A 25,532-nucleotide genomic window follows, 5' to 3' on the forward strand; every position below is an offset into this window, starting at 1 on the left:
ATTTAAAAGCTATTGCAATTCTGGCATTGGAATTGGCCTATTGTAGAGAGTAAAGAGGATGGCCTTGAAGGAGAGAGGGAAGAACTGTTAACACAGACCTGAGCAAGAAAACTCAGATTAAATCTGAGACATGTAGAAAGTGTGCGCAAACTTCTCAGCCAGACGCTTTCCTAATTCACACAGTGATAAAAGAGGAGGAGAGGGAAGCACAATCAGACTTGCAAGACTACATTATTATAGCCAGCCTAAATAAAAGTAATCTTTAGACTTCTGTGGAGTTTATTTCCTGGTCTTGTTTGCCTTGTAGAGCTGACATCTATGCTGAGTTGTTATACAAATCTATATTCAGTCTTAAGAACAGCATCCAGCATGACTGGATATTTGGACCACCCTGATGTGGAGATGTTCCACCTTTAGTCCCGAGTGGGGTTGAACCGCCTCCTTCAGGACTGGTGCCCATTTTGAGGGATCTTCTTAGATTCATAGCTCTGGCTCAAGGAGAAGGTTGCAGCTGGCTGAAACCAATTTGGGAGATGGTGGCTGTTTTTCTCTGGACATTCTTTCTATACTGTGTGGAACTGTTTTATTTTAAATCTTATACATTGTACACTGCCCAGAGTCATAATGGAGTTGAACAGCTTATACATTTACTAAAAAAAAACTTTTAGCAAAGCCTTAAAAAACAGATTCTTACATAGGTTATAGCAGTGGGACAGAAAATGGAAGTCGAAAAGTAAAAGTGGTACTCAGCAAAATTAAGGGAAAGCTTTGCAAGTTCAGTATTTCACGGAATTTTTGATGTGGTTTATAGTATGCATTCAGAGAATACTGTAATTTTGATGAAAATGCCTTTCAGGCACTAGTCTCAATCAGTTTCAGGCAGGTGCATATTCCAATATATTCACAGAACTGTAGAACTACAGCAGATGAAACATAATTAATTCTTAAACATGAATAGAAAATAATACATACTTTATTAGTCAAAACTTTTTAGGTCAATTTGCAGTATTTGCACAGTAAGAGGTGAAGGATTCAAACAGAAAGGAATTCAGAGACAACATATGAAAACTGCCTCTAAAAAAATCAAGACAACACGAATGTATCATTGTTACATCCAGCATTAGTTCTGCATAATAACAACAGTTTCTGGGGAAAAACCATCTACTGAAAGGAATTAAAACTCCATTATGTTAACCGTGGAGGAACACAAAATATTACATGTGTTACAATGATACAATCTTTGTCCCAAATGGCTGCTTGTGGTCATTGCCATTGTACTTTGCCACCATTGATTTTCTCCTCACTGGCTTCCAGTGATAGGTGTTTCTGAAAAGTGATTTCTTCTTATTAACCCTCTTCCAAAAGCCATCACAGACAGAGCAAGAGAATTCCAATACAGAATTCCTGATGTTATATTTCTCCCTTCATTGATTTAAAACCTCAGTCTGATAATTGGCAGCACAAAGTAATGAGATGATGCCTTTAAACTCTGTAGTCATAGCGTCCCCCTGCGGGGCTGAAATGGATATTTTCATCTCTCCACAAACTGTTAACAGTTAAATGCTTTTGGATTTAGTTCTGATCTTCTGTCAACACTCTTGTTTGATGCAAAGATTTATGGAAGAAAACACACTCAAAAGAAGCTCATATTACAAAGAAGCAATGGGAAGGACAGGAAGAAGCAGCATACACACTTGCTCTTCATGGCTGAAGAAGGAACAAGCAGTAATGTGTCTATTTCTCTTTTTAATTTATGTTGAATCTTTTAGAACACATTACTTAATTCATCTAGAATCCAAGCCATTCACCTGATGTTACAGATCACCAGGCATTCTAATGACAACTCGTCAGTGTTCTTCTCCCTCCTCCACCTCCTCCATCGTTATTTTAAGGCACCAGAGCCTCAAACCTTGGACTGCTAGAGAAGATGGAGATGTTGTAGAAATATTTGCTCTCTTGTACTTAGATGTATGGCAGAAGTTATAGAACAATCTCTTCTGGATACCCTCAACTCATCAAATTCTTCCCCTCAGTAGCCCCACACAGTCAAGAAAATGAGCCTGGTGTTGCACTGCTGCTCCTATTCTCCTTGGCCAGCCTTGTTTCACAGGCCAAAAGCCTGGCTTTAGCAGATGGGGGTGAGGGTCAAAATCAGTGTGTCTGTGCAAAAGTAGATGGAAGGGAAAGGATATTTGCTGCATGCTACCAAGGCTGAGAGGGAAATAAGGAAGAGGACCACAGGCTGCTTGTGTGAGAGCAATCCCTGCTACCTCCATTACTCCTGTCTTCATGCTCTCCAATGCCAGTCATGAGGGATGATGGGGATTTTCAGCGTTGAATGAATGCAGGAAAGGGTTTGACATGACATAAACATCAGCCGAAGAACATTTCCTTTATCCTCTGACCTCTTTTCTCTGTGTGTGTGAATGCGTGTGTATGTATGACAGAGGCAAAGAGAGAAAGACTAATTCCTGCCCATAGTTATTCGGCTATAAGTGAGAAAAGCGCACTGTGAATGGTTTAAGGCTCTGTTGTTTAGTTCAATACCATGCATGAAACCTGGTGCAAATGAAATCCTAAATTTTCCTGATTCAGAGAGTTGTTGAAGTGAGCTGGTATCTTCCCTCATTCCACTATGGGAAAGGCTTTGCTTTATTTCTTAATGTCTTCTTCCTCTAGACTCCAGCCCAACTGTTCCTAATAGTGTTTAAGATTAATCTAAGATTAATCTAAAATTAATCTAAATTCCTCAGATCAAATTCCTCAGATTTTTGAGTCACAGGGACAAACAGGCCACCAAGATTTCAGATCCTGGCCTATTTCTGGTAATCACTGTTTAAACCACCCAGTTTCTTGAATACAAATGACACAAGAAATAAGTCAATAGGAGCACTACTTTAACCGTGGAGGAACACAAAATATTACATGTGTTACAATGACACAATCTTTGTCCCAAATGGCTGTTTGTGGTCATTGCCATTGTACTTTGCCACTGTTCATTTTCTCCTTCATTAACAGGAATAGGAAAAATGACTAGCATTTTAAAATCATGTTTAAAAAAAATCAGACATGAAAAGGCAAAAAACTCGCCTCTGTACCTACTGTACCATATTAATTCACCCTTAAACAGAGATTAGTGGTATTTTAATTCTGTTTAAAATTGCAAATGCCACTAGTTTACAGATCTGGTTGTGCTATGATTTCTGGCCTTTGTGAGGGATAATTATATGTGATCTCTCTCAGGAGTTATCTATGCTTGATTCTTCTAGCATTTACCACTGGAGTTAATAGGAAGAAGGCTGCAGCTATACTCTAGTACACTGTTTCTCAAACTTGGCAACTTTAAGACATGCTGGCTGGGGAATTCTGGGAGTTGAAGTCCACATGTCTTAAAGTTACCAAGTTTGAGAAACACAGCTCTGGTAGATTCTAGTCTTCTTCCAGTGTTAAGGTGGTTAAGGTGTTGAATTCAGACTGGGGAACCCTGGGTTCATGTTCACTCTCATTCATGGCACTTCATTGGGTGACTTTGGGCCCAGCCTACCTTACAGGGTTGTTTCTGTGGACATACTGAAGAAGTGGGATTGTTAGATCTGTATCCCATGTTGAGCTTCTGGGGAAAAGGTGGGATACAAATCTAAAAATTAAATAAACAATACAACCATATTGTCCTTTGAAATGAGTAAGTCACTAAGTGACACACTGCAGCGCATCAACAGAAATGTATGGATGAACTTTATGTATGGATATACTTCAGATAGGAGTCTTTTAGATGTGAAGTAAGTATTTTTATTTGAAGGACAAAGTTCTGTTAATGGATGTCTAAAGCAAGTTTTAAAAAGGTAGCAACAAGGTTGGGGATGTGTGTGCAGTAGAATACAAGACCTAAGTTAGTCTGAGACCCAAAAGTATTCAAGCAGTTAACTACCAACTGGTACTATTCATAAACTTTGTATTTCAAAATCCTAAAAGTCATATATCTTCTCTAACTTTAGTAACAATTCAGTATTTCTATAGAAATGTGAGCTAACTCCTCACAGAAATTTGTACAGATGAAGCTCTTCATTAAGAACTTAATTAAAGTGTTTTAATTAATTAAAACACTTACCTGATCTACTGTAGTGGCATCAGTGACTACAACATCTGGTGGCCTGTTGGGGGTGTTCACTGTGACCTAAAGGAGAAGAATGAATAAATGGACACAGAAGGAACCCATTCCTTTTCTGAGTCAAATGCTGGATGTTTGATAGTTTTACACAAATGGGTGACCTCTAAAACTTAACTGGAGTGGACAGTTTCTTAGATACAAATCTTGTAATGAACATTTGGCTGAGGTAATACTGAGAACATGGACTCCAGAGAGCAATCAATTGATCATTAGGTAGACTGCAAAAGTTTAAGTTGGACAGGTCAATACACCAAAGTAACGTTAGTTCAAAGATCAGCCCCCTGACCAATAGCAGTGAAGCCTACCATCAACAGTAATTTCAGATGTTCCCTGAATAGCAAATATTGCCAGGGAGTTTAGAAATATCCTCGGCTTTACTTACAATGCCCCTACCATCAGCCCTACTAGCACAAAACAATGCAACAGATATGTTTTGAGAGGCTGATGGTAGGGAGCATATTATGTACGCGAAGGAACTTAATGGAAAAAATCAACTTTCAAGTGAGTGAACTGAACACAGGGAGTAATCACTTTTATGACTGCTTAGTAATTAGTAATACATTTGAAATTCACTAGCCTAACACAAAACTCCTATTACCTTGGCTTTTTCAGACGATCGCTTTCCACCAAAACCTCCAGCTCCAACAGCAAAGACAGAGAACTGATTATGGCACAAAAGATCCTTTCCAGAGTACGTGTATACTAGAGAGGAACAGAAAGCCAAGAAAGATGCCTTTTTAACTTTATACACACCTTGTTTAAAACAAACAAACAAACAAAAAGAGTGGCTTGGGTGAAATATACTTTTCAAGCGTAGAAACCTAGTCATTGGGAGAGTATTCATCTAGAACTATTGAAGGTTTAATTTGGAAACTGAAACATTCCCATGCTTTGGACTTGTATTATTATTATATTTGTTTTGAAACTGATATAAATATACTATAATGATTGATGATTCTTAAGAGATGTTTTTGCTCTCCTAGGCTGTATCACTAGTATATGGAATCTGTCATTATGACTAGAGCTATGAATGAACTGAACATTGGGCACAACTAATTATACAACACTAGAAAGGGAAGATTGGCTCATACCGACAGTACTGGTAGGTATGTGTAAAACAGATGTGTATAGCATGAACAGATGTGCATACACATAAAGTAGTGTGTATAGCAAATGCTGGTTCATGGTAGTATTGAGCTGTATTGCATTATATATATGAGTTCCAGTTTTCTTTTATTCTTTTTTAGTTTAGTGAAAGGAAGAAGAATAGGCTAGGGTTATTTCTCTGTCCCCAGAAGGAAGGTAAGGAGGATATGACTGTCCTGGCAATGTTCAGTACAACAAGGACTGGGCTGGGGTAGAACGAAATCATTCAAGGTTTGGCTTCAATTCATTTGGTTTTTTAGCCAAAGTCACTTCGTTTTTCTGATACTCCCAGGATCGTATGTACTGACTCTACCAAACTGGAAATTACGTATTTAATTTTGCCTCATTCATTTCAGTTTATATCTCCATTCCAGCCCTTATCTCAAAGGTTGGCATGTACAATTAAAGCCCTACAGAGCTAATAGTTTGGGGCAGCTGAAAATCCTAGCACATCTAGAGGAATGTCAGTAACATGCGGTTTTCCATATGTTATGATAATCTTCTAAAGATTATCTTACTCTATCACTTTCCCAACTAAGATCAGGAAAGTAGTTATTGGTGACTATACAACTTTGTCTGATGCCAACTCTGTATCAGTTTTGGCTCTGAATGTTTTTATTTTATTTTCTCCTAACTCTTAATTCAGCTTACATCAGCTAGGTCCAGACTTTGTCCTACCCATTCTGTTGAAATTTATGGTTTGTTTTTTCTGTTCATTTTAAGATTGCAACATACTTAATCGTATAAGATATTGTAGGAACAGCTGAAAGGAGTTGTAAAGATACCCTAAACCAATACAGTACATGATTTTTAAAAAATGTCTATGAATATGGCTATAAGTCAAAACAATACAAATGTCTGGTGGTGGTAAGAGGAGCTAGACTTCAAGATACCTTCTATCTAAAAAATGGGACTCCATAATTGTACATTCTCAAGATATATACAAACACACACATAACTGCTCTTCCAGCGTATTACCTAGCATTGTAAAATTGGAAGTACCACAACATTACATTTTGGAAATAGAATGCTATAGAAATGGTTTGGAAAACCCAGGCAAAACGGAAGCTACTCATAAGACAGGGTAAGTTTCCAATTCATTTTATAAAACCTTCCTTCCCTTGAGATGGCTTCCAGGCACAGTTAAAAGTTATCATCAATGAGTTTTCACGGCGGTTTCCAGCCCAACCCCTCCAGCCATTTATCTATTACAAAACCCAAGAGAGTTACCATCTAAGAGTATAAGAGCTCCTGAGCCTTTATCAAGAATGTCAGTAATAACGGCTTCTGAAGTTAGTTTTCCTAAAATTTAAAAGAAAATTAAATGACAAATAAGTACTCAAAACAAACAGAATTTTTTTCCATATCTTCACAGAGTATCAATGATAATTATTAATATAACACAGAGTATGTACGAAACAACAAAGCATTATTTGAACCAAGGGGGCCTGAGGGGGTCAAAAATGTCCAGATGGTTGCCACAAACATCCAGCTGAAACCCTCACCATGCAATGCACCTAAAAAAATGTTGGGGCTTCAATCACATGGTTGCAGCTGCCATCTTGACAGGGTCCTATGCATGACCCTGATTTGAATGCAAAAGGACCATCCAGCTGCACAAAACACTAACTCATCCTACAAAAAAAAAATGGTGTCCCTCAGATGTGTTGGGGTTTCAACTTGCATTATTCCTAGGTAGCACAGATTATCTGAACCTTAACAAACTTGGAGACACCAAGTTGAAGAAGATTATATTAAATACATGTTCTGCTCTTTGATGCATGATAGTAACTTATAGTATCTCCCCTTAAGGGCAGGGAAAATGATACAGCTCTAAGATATTCAGAGGCAGTTCTATGCCAGTGAAGCTCCTATTGGTATAACTACAGAGGACTTAGAGAAAAGCAGAACTATTTTTGAAAAAAGAGAAGAAATAGTGTGGTACATTTATGGGAATACAATCTATTTCCTAATGGAACTAATTAGAAATGTAAAAGTCTTGCCTGATGTAGGAAGCGGCTTGTACAGTTCCAAATACTGTTCACCATGTAAGGCCTATGATAAGAAAGATATTTTTCACAGAATGTAAAACTACATTACTGAAATCTATACCAAACTGTATTCTTAAATACATTATCCATTTATTTGGCAATGTGGGGTAAAAACACAGGACTAAAGTTCACACTGAGGATTTTCCCAACAAAAGGCATTACTTTTTTATCTCTTGAAAAGTAATGAAAGTAATGAGGCATTACTATTTTATGGCCTTGTAAATCTTCAGTGTCTGGGAGTGAATATGCCATTAGATACAAAATATCCTTATCTCTTCCAAGTCTCCAATTTAAAAAGTAGTTTTCATTTCATTTACTTCCTTTTTCCCTTTCACTAAACCTGTAGTGATTTGGGTATTTTTTTAAAATTATATTGCCCGTATCCCTCCTGCTTTGGTTTTTTTTACTCCTGAACGTAGAAATTAAGGGGTAAAATATCTGAAGCTCATTGGTATCTTCTCCTGGCTTCTCACAAGCATTGGAAAAAAATGTCCATGAGATGTCCGGCAAAGCATGTCCAATTACTTCGTTTTTCATCCCGATAAAATTATTGTGATGAGTGTTAGAACGCTGTGTTACCGAGGAGGTATTACATGGTGTGTATCAGCCCTACAGCATTGACTAAACCCAACTCCCAAACTTCCAATGGAACATGTTACCTTGGATAAAAAGACATGGGGGAAAAATGGGAAGCCAAGCTGTGGATGTGGCACTTAGATTTTAACCAAAGCATTTAAAATTTTTATAGAGTCATTACAATATGAGTTGGGCGGTAAAGAAATATGACAAATAAATAAATATATAAAAAACTTTTTCCAATTCCTCACTTTGTATTGGTAATGAATGCTATTTACCAATAGGTTGTAACAGAAAACAAATTCAGTTCCTATACTGCATCCTTACTCTTGTTATATCAATATTGAGTCCTGGAATACTGGATATTCCGCCATCAAGCATGGAAGACTGAGCTGGTATCACGGCAAACGTAGGAAGGCAGCAAAACTCCGCATTTCCTTCAAACAAAAATTTCAGATGGTCTGGATCCTTGGTGGACATACCCACTCCAAGAGCATACAAGATGGGCTGCAAATGAGTATATTCATATGCAAACCCAGGGAGCTTCTGGCCAATGCATTTTGCCTGTGGATATTAAATAGGAGCACATGTTACTTGTTGATGTTGATGTTCAGCTAATACTATTTGCCATTAGTGCAAGGAATTTAATGTGATTAACAATAAATACTTGCCATAGGTGATGATAATCATCTCTAGTTGTTTCAAGAAGGTAAATGTATACTTACAGGAAAACACACGAGTCACATTTCTCAGGCAACAAATATGCTACAATGATTTTACATATTTTAATGTTACTTATGTTTATTTATATGAAAACTATAGACTAAGCATTTTTATGGACTATAGTAGTAAGTTTTACTGATTAATATATAGGGCAAAGCAAACTATGTGCACCAGTATGGATTTTGCTGAACCTTCTCTTCCAGTAATTCTACTCAGTGTGAGAGCCATACACTCCTGATGGAAATTAAGCTATAAAAATCATTTTATAAATTAGGATATAGTCCCAATAAATCCTATCAAGTTTTTAATCTCCCCAAACATAACAAAGCGTGTTTTTTTTTTTATTCTAAGCATTAAAATGTCAAGAAGGCTGAAGGAAAAGTTATAGGGGTTAATTGTAGCCCCAGGGCCAAATGCATCCCTCTACCCTATTTCAGTAACTCTATGCAAGATATCAGTTCAGATCTCTGTTAAAGCTATGTGTTGAAGAAAGGGTCAGAAAAATGATACAGAAACTTGGTGTACTCACACCATTTTATATCTGGCTCACTACTCACCCAACATGTGGCCCCTGTCAGATTACCTCTAAAGGAATTTGGCCTTTGACAAAAAGCTGGTGTTCGTCTCCCCCAAGAAATGTTTACCAAAATAGGTAGCCTCCAATTAACCATTCTTGCCAAAGTAACAGCTTTATTAAGCAGAATGGTGAAAGATTCCTGAAAGTGATCTTGATATTTGGTTGTGGAAATCTAGGTGGGGTCCACAGAAGTGAGGAAAGAAGGGGAAAGTCCTGTTGTCAAAATGAAAGGCAGCTGATATGTTGGGATTCAGCCATATTTCTACCATGGCTTCTTTAACTCAACTCCTGTATGATTAAACAAACACTGTTCCACTTTCCTATTTGCTAGGTAAAATGTTATTTTGCAGAAGAGAACAGTCAAGAGTGGCAGAAAGATAGTCTTGTTCCTCTGTCTTTTTGGTCATATTTTAAAATTGAACTTTAAGACTATACACTGCATCTTCTGATTCACATGTGTAAGAAGTTTCTCATACTTTCAGGCAACTGGAATGTCTTCAAAGTACAATAACGTGCATATGATTTTACTTACAGGGTCAATGCCTGCAGAAGATGTGGGTGCTCTGTGGCTTGTAGGATTTTGGGAGACATTCTGAGTTTCTATTTGATTCAGCACATCAGTCAGCATACCAAGAGATTCTGGAAATATAAAAAACAGAGGTTTCAACACTATAAAAAGAAAATAGCCTTTCCACAGCTAGCTCTTGAGCTATAACACAACCACCATGAAATGTTAACATGGCATTTGACATCACGTGCAGAAGTTTTTTAACAGAGTGTCAAGTGTGCTGTTTTAACACTGGGCTTCTTAATATGAACTGTTACGATACTTGGAATGTCACATACGCAGCTTTTGTAAATTAGAGAAGTGTTGCTTGATTTGAATGATTAAGACACTGTCTATAGTAAGCAGCTATGGTGTAGACGAGTATGCTATTCATATATGTTGTATATTACATTCCAGTTGATTATATAGTTGTCGCAGACCAAGGAAGTATTAATTACCATCTGAAAATTCTGTACCTTAACTCCACTCTTTATCTGTATGACTGGGAAAGCTACTTGTGACTATATTTTAGAACTTCTGCCTTCCCAAGATGCTCTGATGTCATGGAATATACTGTACATGACATTTGTGTTTGCTGAATTAAAAGATATTGTAATACAGTGCTGAAAAACAGGGAAGTTCTACAGATTAAGCACAGAAGGCCTTTGTCTAAATGACACTGAAGTCTGAGGCCCAAAGAAGAAAGGGCTGGGGGCCAAGAAAACAAATAATAAAAGTGTCATTATTTTCTTAAATATAATACCACCAACAAAATTTCCAGTTGCAAACAAATTTGTATGCTTCTAAGTACAAACGGCAGACCTGCTTGTTGCAGTCCAGACCATACAGATGACAGCACAGCACACACTAGTTTCTTGGCCTTACAAACCTTCAATTAATAGCCCTATCTGGCAAAAAAAAAAAAGTTTGGTATCAGAGAAGAGAATGCCATGCAGCAGAAAAAAAATTCTGCTGAACTGTGTCTGCTACCATCTTACCTGAAAAAACTATCCAGTTCCATATATGCTGGTCTATATGGTACACTCATTCATTGTTACCTCTGTATCTCATCTTAACTCAAAAGCTCAGTATGAGCTTTTAACTGAACCACAATATATAGTTGAGAGACAGCAGCTTGACAGAGTCCATCAAATGAACTTAAGAGCTAAGAGAATATTTCATTCCCAAGCACGAGCCAACACATCGTAACTGGCCAGTCTTAAGATACCACAGGCCCCCAAATAAGCATATATCCAAATGGAATGTTATGGTAACTTATTACAACATTAACTATTCACTTATTTAATAGTATTTTTTGGACGAAGATACTATAACTATCTAGCAAGAAAACACACAAACACTGTCATTTCATATTAAGGCTTAAGTTCATTTCAATAAGATCATTACAAAGAAGAAATCATTTTTGAAATGATATAGCACCCGAATTTTAGTGTTTTTAATCTGGGCAAAATGAAAATTTAGATTATGCACTCAGAGTCTAAATATCTACATACCATTTTGAGCCATGGTTTATAATTCTAACTCTAGGTAATCCTTAAAAATGATAGGTAAATGCTTACACTAATTGGTATTGGAATAATTATATATGATGGTTTAGTATATAATAGCTTTTCACAACATTAATTTACTTACATTAATGCTGGTAATAGTTTTTAATGAAATCTTCTGGGACAGCTTGAATTTGCAGATATAAAGGAATATAGCTTTCAGTGTTAATGTCAATACTCTAATTAGTTTTTCCTTACTTAACAGTTCAGTGCCTTCAGGAACTAAAGGAGGAAGTTTTTTTTTAATTGTGTAATTTTCTAGTGCCATAAGACAGAAAAATTAAAATGTCTCCCAGATATGTGCAACATTTTTTCCTGCCTCTTTTGCTTATTCCCACAGATGAAGATTCAGAAGTTGTACTCTCATCCAAGAACTATGCTGAATACGTGAGTTAGTAGAAAACTAAAAGACACATTCTACATAATAAGCTATATCCTTCTTGACATGTTAAAATCAGAAAGAATAATGCAAAGTAGAACTAATAATTCTAAAAGCAAAACATTTACCCATGGAGCCATTTGACTGGCTTGTTGCAAACAATTTATTTAGCATCAATACAACTTAACTTCCAAGAGTCTCTCCACTAGACTACTGTTCTTCAGGAAACAAACTTAAAAAGCTTGCTTTATACCCCACTGTTTAAGCCAGCAAACTTCTGCGACAGAGAACTAAATATTCTTCCCTTTTGTAATATATTTGCATACGGGACGATGGGAAATTTGTGGGTTACGTGCGGCTCTCTAATGTTAAAAGCTGTATTTCCTTTCAAGCCTCCTATATTTTAAATAAAATACTACTAAATCTTACATTCCCACAAGGTATACCGAACTAGCTTTGTACATGGCAATTGCAGCAAGGATATTTTAAGCTTCTTATTGGAAAGTACATGTAGTTCCTTCTGCAGAAGACTGTTTAAATAGATTGTGGGAATATGCCTTGAAGTCCAAAATAACTTTGCCTTTGAAAAGTAAACTGACCTAGAATTTAATTCATCTTGGAAATCATTTATGGATTATAATTCCATGTGTGGAATTGTACGACTTGCAAATTTGGGTTTCTCTTAACATAAAATCTTAATATTGTAATTTTCAGTTATCTGATGTAGTTAGTTACAATTCACAAAAGTGTATGCCTTTTAATAACATTTGTTAGTCAGAAAAGGTGCTACCAAACTACTTCTGATTTTGGATACCATAAACTAACATGGTTCTCCCTTTACACTGTTAAATAAAGAGAAATCTTTCATTCTTCAGACAGAAATTACTGTAATTCTTTATTTTTATGATTTATACTGTGTTGAATAATGCAAAAATACAATATTTTTTACCTTTGATACCTTTTGAGCAAATAATAACAGTACCCAAGAGTACAATTGTACCCAAGAGTACAATTGCAAAAGATTATAGATTGCTATTAGATTTTGAAGATGGGTCAAAGACAATATGTGAAGATAGACTGAGGACAAGACACGGCTTTCACTTTGCGGGATTAAAATTAGCAGCAAAAATATAAGAATTGCTTCATAGATGGTACCTTACTCTGAAGGTAGATTCTCACTTGCCAAGCATATGAGAATTTGACAACTTTATCTTGCCAAGCATGTACAAAAAAAGGCACATCTTATGGTGGGTTTGTAATATTGTACGGAAGTTTTTATCACATGTTGTTACAGATAGGACTGAAAACAAAACAACCTATCAAGCAAATGCCAAAACACAGAATATTTAATATAGACAACAAAAAATTATTAGCAAAATGTTAAATGTCTTTTTCTTAACAGCAACAAGTTATAGCTCAGATGTGGAAGTACATCAAAATACACTGACGCTTTGAGTTGAAACTTTGGCCTTTATGGAAAAGGCAATTTATAAATTAATAGCATTAAGTAAAGAAAATGGAAACAACTTATTTTATGCAAATTGGTATGACTTGATTACTTATATTACTGTATATTCTACCAAAATGTATGACATATTCCACTAAAAAAAACCCAGAAACTTTGGAAAAAATGAAGTATTATGGGAAAAAAGTATACTTTCTAAAGCTATACGGGGGGAAATAAGTAGGTATGTCAATATGTATATCTGGGTTTAAAAATTAAACATCTTCAGCTGATTACTTTGTTGCAAACTAAAGTACAAACAAGGATGTTGTTCTTTCATGCCCCCACACAAAAAGAAGATTTTAGTAAGATTACAAAAAATGTAATGAATTTAAAATTGCTTGTACCTTGGATATCTTGAGGTTTCTGGGCGTTATCAAAGTCACAAATCTTTTCCCAATTAAGTTCCACAGCTTCTGGTGTCACTAGGTGTTTCTTCTGCCTGACAATGGCTCCCAGAGATCGCTCCCAGCGTACTAACCAAGTAGAAATAAGAGAGGATATTAAAAACAATTAAAAATAGCCCTTCAGATATGGCTGGATCACTAGTTTCTTTTATAAATGCTAGATTTTCTGATCAAAACCAAAGCATAGATTATCTTCCCTGCTGAGCACAAAAGTGGAACCTAACATACTATACATATTCTTGAGAATCTTGAACAGAATATTTATTCCAATCTGAAGTAGAAATGCTGCAGGTTTTTTTGATCTGTCATCAAAAAGTTTTTGTTTGTGTTTTATACCACCACAATTTGCTAAGAATGGACTGCAGCGGAATAAAAAAAATATTCTAATTTAACACATTAGTTTGGATTTTCTGTCAAAAATTCAGATTCTTTCTGACCAGACCAAATAAACAACAGGACTTACATTTTCCAATCCAGCCAGCTCCAACCTGAAACATACGGTTTTAAAAATCAATATAATTTACAAAGACAACTGAAAATGAAAAAGGGGACAGCGAATCATACAGGGGAAATGAATGGTTCCCACTCAATCACAACAGATCAACATATTTGTCCTGATATTTCAAAATATGCATTTACTTTTTACCTCCATATGAAGTTGATTCTTATAAAAGCCACTATGATTAAGTTCAATTCAAATCAACCAATAATAGTGACCAGCTCTAGAACAGGGCAGGGCATTATACTATCAAGTTTAATCTCTTAGCTTCTTACATTACAAAGGATGTGTCAGTGTCATTGTATCCTGTCTCCTTAAGTTTCTCCCTCTCAATAGTCAGTCAGCATTGTATAGGTTCTGAGCATGTTCATTCTCAATGGTTTGTTATAGTGTCCCTTATTTAAGATTATTTTCTAAAGATTTTCATATTCCTGCAAAAAGTATGGTTATCACAGGTGTGTGTGTGTGTGTGTGTATCCCTCTTGCCTGTGACTTGCCATTTTGGCAGTGAAGGTAATGTTATTTGGAGTATGAAATTAGAATGTAAGGTGATCATGTAGGGCAGTGTTTCTCAACCTTGGCAAGTTTAAGACGGGTGGACTTCAACTCCCAAAATTCCCCAGTCAGCCAGGTCTACCCATCTTAAACTTTCCAAGGTTGAGAAATGCTGATGTAGGGTGAAGGAATCAATGGAGTTCTTTCTTTGTATAACAATTATTACCCCAAGGAAATCTAAGGTGCAAAATGTCTTGGAATCTTTTCATAAATATTGTTTTGCAGCATTTTGATTGAACATTTGCATGCAAATCCATTGCTGTTTTTTTCAATAGACATAACTGAAATAGCAAAGTATATGTTAAACTTCCCCTATCAGTCAAGAACAGGTGACTGCATGGATTTGAATTCTGAAAATATGCAAAAAATGGAAAACATGATGGGCACAAGGCCCATTGCCAGGCAAGGCAATGCATGGCTATTACCTCAAACAGTCCACTGTTCTCTTGACACCTTTCATGACAAAGCCAAAGGACGAGAGGAGCCACATATTCTGGTTTCAAGGCATCCACCATATCTAGGGGAAGTGAAATTGATACATACATACATACATACATACATACATATAGCTACCATTGGGAGTTACAGAGGAGACATAACGTAGAGAAAAATCAAATGCCAAAACTGCTTTTGCTCGGATTTATCTCTTGTACCCTTTTCCCCCTTCTTCAATGTCAGTTTTAAAACCCTCTTCTGGAAGGAAATCCCTTTTTCTTTAAATGAAACATTATGGTAGCCACAATATATAAAATAAAATAATGCCCTAAAGTATGCAACAAGGAACATATAAATCAGACACAGGGTTCAGACAGAAACTGGAACACGTGGGATGATACTATAAAGAGAAAAGAGGTAGTGAGAAAACAGAAACCAAGAAAGATGATTACTGTGTAGGCAAGAAAGAGACTACTCCTTGCTTTACAAATGGGAGAACAAGGAGCCTTTTGGCTCCTTGATCCTCCATCAAGTGCTGTCTTTTCAGTGAAGTCATGACCAAATCCAGAGCCTGATGAAAAACAAGACTCAGGAGCAAAGAACAGCAGAGGCACAGCATTTCATCATACATCCTGCCAATTTGTTGAGAATATTTACAATTGTTTACCTGGGGGCATAACAGTCTGCGTCAACCTGGAGCCTGCTGTGGGAGCAATCGTGTTACAGTGGATGTTGTACTTCTTGCCTTCAACTGCAAGTGTGTTTGCCAGACCCAAAAGGCCAAGTTTGGCAGCACTGTAATTAGCCTGACCAAAGTTGCCATATATCCCAGCAGCTGAGGAAGTCATGATTATTCTTGAAAACAAACAGTAGGAAATTCTGGGTTTAGAATACAGCAACAAAAAGTCTGAGGGGTGATTTAAGGGGAATGCATCAGTAAAAGCAATAGAATTGGGTGATACTACATGGAAGAACATTCAGCTCAACGCATTAACCTTTCTATAAAAAGCAGTAAAATGATTAAAAAACTTAGCTAATTAGACAACAACACTGCCATTTAGCAAAGTCTTAAAGTGCCAATGAACATTCACTAAGTAGAAAATAATCTGTTTCCAATATCTTCTCTTATTCTGCCTAAGGAGGCTTCATATAAACTATTGAAGTAGCTGTGTTTCAAGCGACCCATTTAGCATGTTACTGTGACTGTCATCAGAGCTGATATGTATGCAATGACTACAAAGACTATACTCCATAATTACTGAATGCAGAGGTAGGCCCTACTGAACTCAGAGAGCTTTACTACAAATAAATTTACTTTTAGACTGTGCTGTTAGTAATGAAACCTCTTGCTGAATGTAGGATAAAACAACATCAAACAGCTGCAAGAAAAAAATGTCATAGTCTTTATTTAGGGACAACTTATAGCAGACAGTTTACCAAAGAAATAACCAAAGTGAATGCAGACGAAATAAAAACAGAGTAAGCAACTCTTTTGGAATGTGATCATTGTTTCTAAACTGTATCCTATTTAAATGTGACCAAGTACAACCAATGACACAGATGCAATGTAATGGGGAAAAACCTCTTTTCCTGAAAGGATATTCAATTTTAGATTTGATCTATCAACATTGAAAGCAATCAACCTATTGGGAGAACTAGCATTTCACCCAGCACAGGTAGCTCTCAGTAAGGAGACAGCAATGTTTTGTTTTTGGGGCTAATGGAAAAGCCTAATTAAAAGCCAACTTCTAATGTACGTGATATATAGCCGTTCCAGAATCCAGCGACTCCTTTGCCATAAACTCTATTTGTGGATTTCAGCGATGGCTAATGGTAATTTCAATAACATTATAAAAGATCAGAAAAGGTTGTGCTCTGGGCTTCCAATTAAACACTGTTGTGAATGATACCACTGTGGCAGGCCATGTGCTGCTTTTTTGAGTTACCGCTGTACCCTGTAAGAAACCACCAGCCGTGGTGGCTTCTCCTCTACTGTCCCAATTCTAGGATGCAGTTGGAAATCTTAGGCAAGACTCCCAGTTTCAATCCCAACAATTATAATATGGGAAAGAAAGTTTATACGGCTGTTGGGAGGATTATAGACAAATAACACATGTGGAGTGTTTTCAGCACTTTAAATGTACATAATGTTGCAACTATCACTGCTGCTTTTTAAAAAAACACCTGATAATACTGATATATGAACAATCCTAGCACTGTTTGGTTGTTTGTAGAAATGAGGTCTATACTTTAGCTGTAATAAAAGTTTTGCATGCTGAAGATCTTATGGAGAAAGAGATGTCAATATGGTATAATCACAAAGTACTTTTTCTGTTGCTAATCTAGATTGATCTTGGAGTGATCAGTATATGTTTGATGAGGAATCACATTTACTTACCTTCCAAATTTCTGATTTTTCATATGGCTCCATGCAGCTCGGGTTACCAGAAAGGATCCCCTCAAATGAACTTTGTGAATTATATCTAGAAACAATTCAAGCCACTGAATACATCTATACCTTGAAAAGGCATTAAATACATAATATGTTTATTTTAAAAATGGGCTATGCTACATAATTTTATTGTAAGCCGCCCAGAGTCCCCCTGTTGGGGAGAGATGGGCGGTGAATGAATGAATGAATGAATGAATGATCAACTTACCCCAGTCTTCATCACTGATCCTAGCAAATGAACGGTCCCTCAAGATCCTACATGTTAAAGAGGAAAAAAAGAAGAAGGAAATTTTTACAAACTGAATCATAAATATTGCAGTATCTCAGAAAGGGAAGAAAACAACATCTAGATCAACTTACCCAGCATTATTGACCAGAATATCTGTAAATTAAATCCATACAAAAGTATTAAGAAACGTATCTAGCTATTCTTGCTTCTATCATGAATGATAACATTAACACACTAGCTGCATTTAATTGTGTGCTTACCAAAATCAACAGACCAAATAAAGGAACACAGACTTTCAGAATTCTAAATTATTGTGCTTGTGAAAGACTGGCAAAGACTCCAGACACAGCATGTTGGATTGGACTATGATAATCTCTTAAGCAGTAAAAATGAACTAGGACATAGAAAGGAACTCTCTGCATTTTTATGTAGAATGAATTAAACAGCTTCAGAACTCTGGGCAAGTGCAATAGACAGTCATTTGCTTGCTTTCTGCAATAAGTATAACTGGCTTAACAGCCTCATTCTAATTCAAATGCATTTCTGTATCTGTATGAAGTAACATTTATAATATAAAGAAAAAAGAACATGCTGATGCATGCTATCCTAGCTATTTGCTGGTACAGCAAGTCCAAGTTTCAGGCCACCATTCAATTTAGCATAAATATGCAATGCTGCTAGGGGGAAAAAGATCTGATCTAAAAGAATAGCCATGATGTCTTTTGCACATGTGTAGCTTAGAGTGAAAAACTGAAAACTCTTATAAGGATTCTTTATGGCTGCGTTGTTTCCATCAATGGGATGTGGCTCTGCATACACAAAAAGGATATTTTTCTGATTTTGCTCACTCCTCTGCTTGATGGAGAGGACTTTTCATGATCAAAGCAACTTTGCTTGATTTCAGCAGAACCTCAATTTCTTCTAAGACAGAACTTTGTGTTGACAATGGCAAAGAAATACTCTAATAACATCAAAAATTGTAACTTGAAAGAAAACTGCAGGTGGAAAAGAAAGCAATCCTGGAAAAAATGAAAAGAGGAGGAATCATCTTGGAAGAAAATATCCAGATTACTGCTTGCATTAGTAATTGCAGCTTTCTTCACAAAGTAATATAATTTGTAAAATAGCCTAATAAAGCCATTCCTTTGGTCTGGTAGAATCTCTCCTGAATATTAGGTTGCTCCATTTTTTTTTCATGAAATAACACAAATAAAAGTTATAGTAAGGAGCTTCCAACCATCTAATCCCACTAATTATGCCTCTATTTTGAAATATACCTATTTTCCCAAAAGCATCCAGAGCAGTTTGCACAAGCTTCTCACCAGCTTCCACAGAATCTGAGGAAAAAAGCAACAAAAAAGAGATTAGAATCTACCGAAATGTCAGAGATTCTACCACAATGGGAGGGGAACATGTAGTGGTAATAGAACGTAATCTTGAGGTAATATTTTGTCAAATATTTTCTTTCATAAGCAAATTTGTGTGCATTTGCCAATGAGAGCAAGTTCATGACAGATAAAGGCAGAAGTTATTCCTGTGACTGCAGCTACTGAAATCTTTCAGCTGTATTCATAATTCCTTGAGGTAATATTAACAAAAGTGGATTATCTATGGCTAGGAAGAACTGGTTGCATAGAGAAAGAAATACTGACTTGGATTCTAAATGTTCTTTTTTAAGAACAGGAGAATTTAGGTTTAGGCATAAAAGCCAATATCCTCATTTCCCAGTTGTGTCCCCATCTCCCAAGCATATGCTATTCCAAAGAGATTCCTATCAGGAGTGACTATAAAAATAGGTACAAATTCCAGGAAAAACTGTACGAGTGGGTGCAAGGGTCTGCTTGTGGTAGCACTACATGCACTAAATATGCAAGTGATTGTATTAAAGTTTTCTTATGGTCAGAAAAACAATGGACTGTTAATGACACATGGATGAGCTTGAATATGAAGTTAGGAGAATGCGGTTACCTTCAAACGACAAAACCAATTTTTCAGATACAGGAATGCATCAGCACCATCACACATTATACAGTGGCACATGGTATTTGTTATATTCATACAGGGAGATTGTAATACTTAACCCACTTGCATAGTATATTTATCACGTGCTAAGCTTGGGTGTGCACGGTTATATCTTTAAGTGAACACGGAACTCTATGAAGCACAGTGCATATATATAAAACAAAGAATTCCTATTCCTCCGAAAGGAACCCCAAAGTCTTAGCTTTTAAGATATGTATATCGGTTCTACCTGGATTTTTGTTCATGTAATGCATCTATATATGTTTCAAAAGCAAACACCACAACATAACAAAGAATAAAGATCTGACAGGAAATGAGCCTCACTTGTATCATTTTAAAATGAATCACATTTTGGAATTATGGATCATGGCTCCACATTATACAGTATGTATCTAACATGGATTTGCAATCACAAACAATCCATGAGTCCACTAAATATTATGCAATTCAAGGCACATCAGGTATCTCTCCTGAGTGGTGGTATGACCAATTTCTATTGACAGAAATAATTTATCATGGGACAGTTATTTAAAACTTCAAGGAACTTTCTGATTTCATTTTGATTACCATTCATCACAATCATTTCAGTGAGAGAATGGCGGGTGCTTTTCTCCAGATCTGTAGCGTGCACAACTGTAAAATTACAGCCATAATTTATCTGCAGATATTTTCAAAGGAACAGAGAAAAAGAATCATACCATAATTAGCTACTGCTTTTCCACCTTTGGCTCGTATTTCTTGAACAACTTGGTCAGCAGCTGAGGAACTCTTTCCATGTCCCTTGACGTCACCTCCAAGATCATTCACTGTGACAGAAATAAAAAAGACAAAGAGAGACAGAGAAATGGAGTCCAACTGGTACTTAGATAAAATAGATGTCGTTCTCTGTGATCTCCAGTGATCATTCAGGCATTGCCTCAGTGGTATAGTGAAGACTTCATGCTGTAACAAATGTATGAATTTCTGACTCACGCTGGTGAGACCAACTTTCAGGCAAGTACCTGTGCTAGCATCTCCTATGTAGGTGTGACAATAGTATAAGTATTTGTCACCCTACATGTAACTGAATGGAGTCTTTGTCATAAGAGAGTTTATATTACATACACTGTTAATGTTTGGGTCTCTTTTCACAAACATCAGCTATCTGAACATGCTATCTGAAAAGGTGTCTCTACTCTTGCAGCAGCTTTGCCGTGGTTAAATAACTCAGCTTATCCAATCAAGTGTTCTAAGTACTAAATACCATTTTCTCTACTCAAAGTGCTTTATAGGTTGCATTAATTTTAATGAGTGGCTTCTTTAAAGCAGCAGCAAAAGTCTGGCCATTTTAACGAATACCAGAATAGTGCTACTTTTTTTTTTATTTATTTCCCCTGCTAACAGCTCAAAGTCCACCAGGTCAAAGCAGTCACTCCTTTCAAGCGGGGCTCAGACCTAATTTACTTTTATACAGATCGTTCTTACTGATTCATTTTTACAGATTTTATAGCGTGCCCAAATCAAAAGGCTCTGAAGGGGTAGAATAAATTATACATTATTTTTTGCAGGATTTTCAGAAAGAATATATAAAGATTAACACACGTCCCATGGAACATGGCAAGTCCAATCTTTCTTTCATGGAATAGGTGAAAAAAACTTTGGTTTAAGTATGAAATCAACCTCGAGAAATTGTCAAGGAATCCATATTTTTGATAAATAAGAACACAGTGGGAGAAGCATACACTGTTGTGTGCCGGATATACAGGTGTTGTAAGCTGGATATAAAAACGTGTGTTTTAAACTCTGGGCAAACTTTTTGTGGCAATAAGCATAAAAGTCACTGATTATCTGAAAGTGCATCAACCTTTGACAGATGCAAGAATTTACTACTCCTTTGCAAACTATTTTTAATCTAAAAAGCAATACCAAAACACTGCATCTTTTTATGATGAATGGAGTGCTAGCTACCTAAATAATGCACAAAATTCCAAATTAAGCAATAATGCCACAAAATAATTCATCTAGGAGAACAGCTTTAAAAAAAAGCAAATTATATTCAAAAATTCTGTTTTTATAAAGCAGCATCTCCCCCATGTGGTCAAACCTGAAAATGTTTCAACCAGAAAAAAGACAAGTTTAATCATTTATTTGAATTGACAGAATACATTTAAAATATACTGAATACACAGAATACATTTAGTCACCGTGAGTTCAACTTGACTCAAGGAGTCTTTATGTTTTAGTTGCAGTACATTTAAAAGGAACCACTTTTAGGGAAGGCTGACTTAAAAATCAGTAATTTTAAATTTCCAGCATTACTTTTTTATTTCAACTACACCTTGCATTTTCATTAAACTGCCTTCATTTTCCTTGCTAGCTACCCTTCCTTTTGCTTCCAATTAGATACAGACTATCCATGAAATGAGAGTCAATTTGGTGTAGTAGCACCAGATTAGAAACAGGGAGACTGTGAGTTCTAGTCCTGCCTTAGCCACAAAGCCAGCTGGGTAATCTTGGGCCAGTCACACTCTCTCAGCCCTAGGAAGTAGGCAATGGCAAGCCACATCCAAAAAACCTTGCCAAGAAAACTGCAGGGACTTGTCCAGGCAGTCACCATGAGTCAACAGTGACTTGAAGGCACCAAATATATCCATGAAATACAGAAATATGTACAATAATTTTTCTTCTATTTTTTACTTTTGTTACTTTTTGATTCATTCTGCTTTGGCTTATGTTCATACTGGGGCAATATCCAGGTGCAGGTGGGCCCAGCTTCTCAGAAGAGACAGGCTTCTTCCCTTTTCACCAAAAGGATGGGGCAAAGTAGGTGTGACAGCCCCAGTACCAGGACCTTAACTTGAGAAATTCTCCAGACAGTCCATTAGAAAGCTTAAAGAATTCATGTATTAAAATCTGATTACACAGGACAGTTGCAAAGCTCTGAATAATGTTTTGATGCCAAAGCATTCAAATTAAATCATTCCCTCTGACATAGTCTCCTCTCCCTGTCTCACGAACAAGCCTGTTATCACTCCTGATCTCCCCCCTCCTAGTTCCTTAGACTTAATTAGAGTCCAGCTGTCTTATCAGCTCGTCCTTGGCTCCAATGTCTTGTGAAGGAACGTGATTAACGATCCTCTCTGTCTGCAAAACTGCAAAAGCTGACATGGATTTGCTCTCGCCTTGGCTGATGCATGTAACAGTAGCTTCATGGCAGGCATGCAAAGCGAGCCTGACAGTAGGGAGCTGATAGTTCTGAACTACCCATCTGTAATTAGTTTCCCATTTGAAACCAAAGGTATCCATTGGAATTCTTATATTTCACCTTAGCAGATTTCTTAACAAATCTTGTCAATGAAAATTTTTCATTGAAAATGAAAAGATTTGTTTCTCAAAGATTTGTTCTCTCTTGCCTACTGTAAGAGTTCTGATCCCCACAAAAGCAAAGTAGTAAACAAAATTACTTATAGGCCAATATAAAATTCCTGAAAGTTACTGAGCAGACTAAAATAGTTTTATTCAAATTGGATTTTCACTTAAAAAGAACGTTTGCATTCAGTGTTTCTGGTAGGGACTCTTATTCCACTTAACACTTATCTGTAAAATTAGCCTGCTTACATTTATAGTCCTATGCTGAGCACAGCATCTATATAAAGCAATTAAACAATAAACATTTGATGTTATGGTTCTTATTTTAGTAAAAGAAATAAAACTCTGATTTCCATTATTTAAAACTCTGGTTTTAAATTCTAAATCATATTATTATTATGCTGCCTAACTCCCAATATTTCCCAATAACTCTGGGCAGTTTATAGATTGTTAAAAACATCTAAAAAGAAGGAAACAACAAAACCTATCCAAGTTGTGTTTTGTTGCTATAGAACACCTGTTTTTGTACATAACCCATGTTGGATACAAAATGATAAAGAACTGTTTCAACACCTTGGCTGGAGAATTCTGGGAGTTAAAAACCAAACATCTTAAACTTGCTGAGGTTGAGGAACACTGACTTATAGAATAAAAACAACTTGAAAGACCTGTTAATCCAAATCAAAACCTAGTGTACAGAGGTGCTGCAGTCAAAACTGCTAAGAAATTGAGGACTCGATCGTACAGATTTGCAAGGTGAACCTGTGGGTACAAGGCCTAATCCAAGGTTCCAGCATAATTCAGTCTGCTGGCATCCATCAGCAAAAAGTTGTTCTAGCAGATGGTACAGGTCTGGTAAATTCAAAAGCTGCCGTTCCTGATTATATAAGTATGAAATTTCCTGGTTCTGAGCTATTTAAACATTTGGCAAGCTTCAGCTCCACGTCTTAATTCAACTCATTAACCAAGGCATTTAAAGACAGGGCAAAATTCCTGTCGGCTCGCACTTTCTAGCCTACCCCTCTGTCCTTCGTTCCTTTTCAGTTTGCTTTAATGCCTCAATGGGCCCAGTTTAGGCAGTACTCCAAACATAAAATAGAATTCAAAGTGAGCTCTAAATAGGACTGAATTTGGTTGAGATTTAAAGGCCTAGGAAAACGAAACAAAATGTAGGGTGTGTGTGTGTGTGTGTGTGTGTAGAAAGCAGTTTCTTTTTTCCCCCCAAGTCTTGTTTCTATCTCATTGCAGGGTTGCGGTGGGGAGGAAGAAGAGGAAGGCTAGCTCCCTGGTGCTCCAAACAAAGAATCAAACAAACACAATTCCACACTTAGCTCACCCTACTACCCCTTCCCTGGCAAACACTTGGGTCAGGATGTTCGGGAACGGCTGCTTCAGGAAAAGAGGGAAGAGGTGAAAAGAAGGACCAGTGTGCCCCAGCCAACTACAGCAACCTTTGCTTGGTGGACACCATAGTGCCATATCTGAAGAAGGGCAGAATGCCACCCCTGCCTAAATGGCAGGAAGACTCCTGGTGCAATAGTGGACAGCCATTCTTTGCTGCCCAGGGCCAAGGAGAAGAAACCTGCACCAGGGCTCAGAAGTAATCCCTGGATAAGGGCCCCCACAAAGCACTGCCCTATCTCCTTCCTTGAGCCAGTTTGGTGTAGCGGTTAAGGCATCAAACTAGAAACCGGGAGACTCTGAGTTCTAGTCTTGCCTTAGGCACAAAGCCAGCTGGGTGACCTTGGGCCAGTCACTTTCTGTCAGTCCTAGGAAGGAGGAAATGGCAAACTACTTCTAAAAACCTTGCCAAGAAAACCACAGAGACTTGTCCAGGCAGTCTCCAAGAATTGGACACGATTGAACGGATTTTTTTAAAAAAACTCCTTCCTGGCACAGAGCAGATACCACCTGCCTACCCCAAAGACACTGGTCTGGGCTTGTGCCTCAGGCTGGCTACCTTCTACTCCTGATGACCCAACAAAAGAGATGAGGCTTTGACCCACATCTTCACTGGAATCTGAAACCCCAGTTTTTCGTGGTTCCGTTGCTTTATCTTTGGTATGCTGGTGATACCCAGTTATACATCTCTACCCCATGCTGGGCAAGTGATGCTGTTCTGGTGTTGGCTCAGTACCTGAATGGGGAGAAACCAGCTGCAATTCAACACAAACAAGGTGGAGAGGTTGTGGGTCCTTGGCCCCTCGGGGTCAGGAGAGTTGACATCTTGGATTATGGACAGGGTAACACACATCTGGACAGATCTGCTTTGCAATTTGGGGTCCTCCTGGACTTGTGGCTCCTGCTGGAAGAGCAGGTGGCAGCCATGGCTGGGGGTGGGCTTTG

General features: G+C 37.1%; 1 protein-coding gene across 1 annotated transcript in view; it reads right to left on the reverse strand.

The window, feature by feature from the left end:
- The window catches only part of HSD17B4 (hydroxysteroid 17-beta dehydrogenase 4), a 59,142-nt gene that overhangs the window by 22,327 nt on the left and 11,283 nt on the right, over positions 1 to 25,532 (reverse strand). Inside the window, exons 3-17 of the mRNA XM_063295302.1 lie at positions 20,537 to 20,644; positions 19,094 to 19,153; positions 17,948 to 17,969; positions 17,796 to 17,842; positions 17,534 to 17,618; positions 15,803 to 15,990; positions 15,126 to 15,217; positions 14,110 to 14,134; positions 13,587 to 13,715; positions 9,774 to 9,880; positions 8,269 to 8,505; positions 7,312 to 7,369; positions 6,545 to 6,610; positions 4,767 to 4,870; positions 4,109 to 4,174 (exon numbers count right to left, since the gene is read on the reverse strand). Coding sequence (XP_063151372.1) covers positions 4,109 to 4,174; positions 4,767 to 4,870; positions 6,545 to 6,610; positions 7,312 to 7,369; positions 8,269 to 8,505; positions 9,774 to 9,880; positions 13,587 to 13,715; positions 14,110 to 14,134; positions 15,126 to 15,217; positions 15,803 to 15,990; positions 17,534 to 17,618; positions 17,796 to 17,842; positions 17,948 to 17,969; positions 19,094 to 19,153; positions 20,537 to 20,644 — 1,394 coding nt within the window. The remainder of the gene's footprint in view (positions 1 to 4,108; positions 4,175 to 4,766; positions 4,871 to 6,544; positions 6,611 to 7,311; positions 7,370 to 8,268; positions 8,506 to 9,773; positions 9,881 to 13,586; positions 13,716 to 14,109; positions 14,135 to 15,125; positions 15,218 to 15,802; positions 15,991 to 17,533; positions 17,619 to 17,795; positions 17,843 to 17,947; positions 17,970 to 19,093; positions 19,154 to 20,536; positions 20,645 to 25,532) is intronic.

This window comes from Candoia aspera, chromosome 2 (genome assembly GCF_035149785.1).
Source record: "Candoia aspera isolate rCanAsp1 chromosome 2, rCanAsp1.hap2, whole genome shotgun sequence".
Classification (NCBI taxonomy): Eukaryota; Metazoa; Chordata; class Lepidosauria; order Squamata; family Boidae; genus Candoia; species Candoia aspera.